The sequence below is a fragment of the Tupaia chinensis genome, unplaced genomic scaffold, assembly GCF_000334495.1.
Source record: "Tupaia chinensis unplaced genomic scaffold, TupChi_1.0 Scaffold143599_1, whole genome shotgun sequence".
Lineage (NCBI taxonomy): Eukaryota > Metazoa > Chordata > Mammalia > Scandentia > Tupaiidae > Tupaia > Tupaia belangeri.
Window position 1 is genome coordinate 652,856 of NW_006203445.1, and position 1,772 is coordinate 654,627.

Sequence of the window (1,772 nt, forward strand, 5' to 3'; positions counted from 1 at the left end):
TGTCTGGGCTGAGTGGTTTCTCTGATCTCAGCGGCCACCCCCCAACCCGAGGCTGTCTCTCCTGATGCTTGAACCCCCTGCAGATCTACACAAGCTCCAAGCCCCTGCGTGTAGGCTACTATGAGACCGACAACTACACCATGCCCACCCCGGCCATGGAGAGAGCCTTGCTGGAGACCAAGCAGAGCCTCGAGGCTGCAGGCCACACGGTATGGCTGCAGGACCGCAAGTCCTGGGACTCATGCCGTCCCAGAAAGCCACTTGCTCCCTGGCATCTTGGCACTCCGATTGTTTTGTGGGTGGGGATGAGAACTATGGCCCTATGGGTCCAGCCTGCAGAGGCCGGTCAGGTGTATTAGAATGGCTGACTGCCTGAGAACACATCCTTGTGCTGGGCGATGGGGGGACGCTGCATGTGGGGGCTCCAGGTAGCACTGGGACACAGCCATCGGGGTTCCTGAGGCCCTGGGCTTGGTCTGCTCACCTGAGGCTACTCGGGTGTGGCTCCAGACTTCGTGCGCTGTGTGCTTTTCAGGGAGTCAAGGGGCAGTAGGCCGCCCCCATGGCACTGGTGAGAGCTGTGCAGAGGGTGGTCCAGTCCATCCTCAGGCCACTGGGGCACCAAGGGGTGCTGGGTCTGGGGGCCTTACACCCCTCACCCCTGCAGCTGGTTCCCTTCCTGCCAAGCAACATACCCCATGCTCTGGAGACCCTGTCAACAGGTGCGCTGTTTAGTGACGGCGGGGACAGCTTCCTGCGGAACTTGTGAGTGATGCTGGGCTTCGGGGTCTGTGGTGGGGGTGGAAACGTGGGCAGGCCTGTGGAGAGCAGCTGGGTGCCATGAGCCCTGAATGGACCTCAGCTGAACCCAAAGGCCTGAGCGTCCTGGGCACGTGGAACCTGGACATACCTCGCAAGGGCACAGTGCCAGTCTGAGGGAGCCTGGGTCGAGTGCCCACGCCTGGTCCAAGGTGGGCCTGTGAGATGTGGAGTGGGTGGAGGAGCTGCTTCTCTGTCTCGGAAAGATCAGAGACGAGGGCAGGGTGGGAGCAAGAGAGTAGGGTCTGGACATCGTGCCAAGTCTTTTGTTTTGAGCAAGATGTTTCCTTTTCTGTAAAGTGGGTGGGTTGGACCGGGCTCACTTCCAAAGACTAGAGAAGCTGGCTCCTCTTGGCTACGTTGGGAGGACAGGCCCATGATGGCGCCTCCTGGTGATGTGCCCAGGCTGGCTGACCCAGACCGCAGCATGTAAACCCACTCCCTCTGCCGCACCTGTGGGGCCCCTGTAGACTGTGGTTCCCTCCCCCAGCGACCAAGGACTGCCCAGGCTTCAGCAGAAGGAGCTACCTCTCACTTGGGCCCTGGGATCGGGGCCCCAGGACAGACACCTAAGCAGCCTCAGAGACATGCTTCATAGCAGCCAGCTGGGACCACCCTGCTCGTACCTCTAGGCTGGCATCAGAACCAGTGGGGAGACCCCTCAGTAGAAGCGTGGTCGGGGAGCGGCCGTCCTAGGCTGTTGCCCTGAGCTGGATTTGCTGGAGAGGGAGAACTAAGCCCAGTCTTGGGAACTCCTGGGGGCTGGGGGAGGCTGCAGGGGAGGACGGGTCATCAGGTAGAGAACAAGGGGCTACCTTGAGGAATTTGCGATGCGGGCGCCTCGACTAGGCCTTTCGTCTCCCAGCAAAGGTGACTTCGTGGACCCCTGCTTGGGGGACCTGATCTTAATTCTGAAGGTGCCCCAGTGGCTTAAAGGACTGCTGGCCTTCCTG

The 1,772-nt window shown here is 60.9% G+C and overlaps 1 protein-coding gene across 1 annotated transcript in view; it reads left to right on the forward strand.

Annotated features, from left to right (window-relative positions):
* Positions 1 to 1,772, forward strand: part of LOC102489877 (fatty-acid amide hydrolase 1) — a gene marked incomplete at its 5' end in the record, with an annotated part of 21,137 nt that overhangs the window by 15,670 nt on the left and 3,695 nt on the right. Inside the window, 3 exon segments of the mRNA XM_006164237.3 lie at positions 84 to 209; positions 668 to 765; positions 1,685 to 1,772. Of these exon segments, the coding sequence (XP_006164299.2) occupies positions 84 to 209; positions 668 to 765; positions 1,685 to 1,772 (312 nt within the window).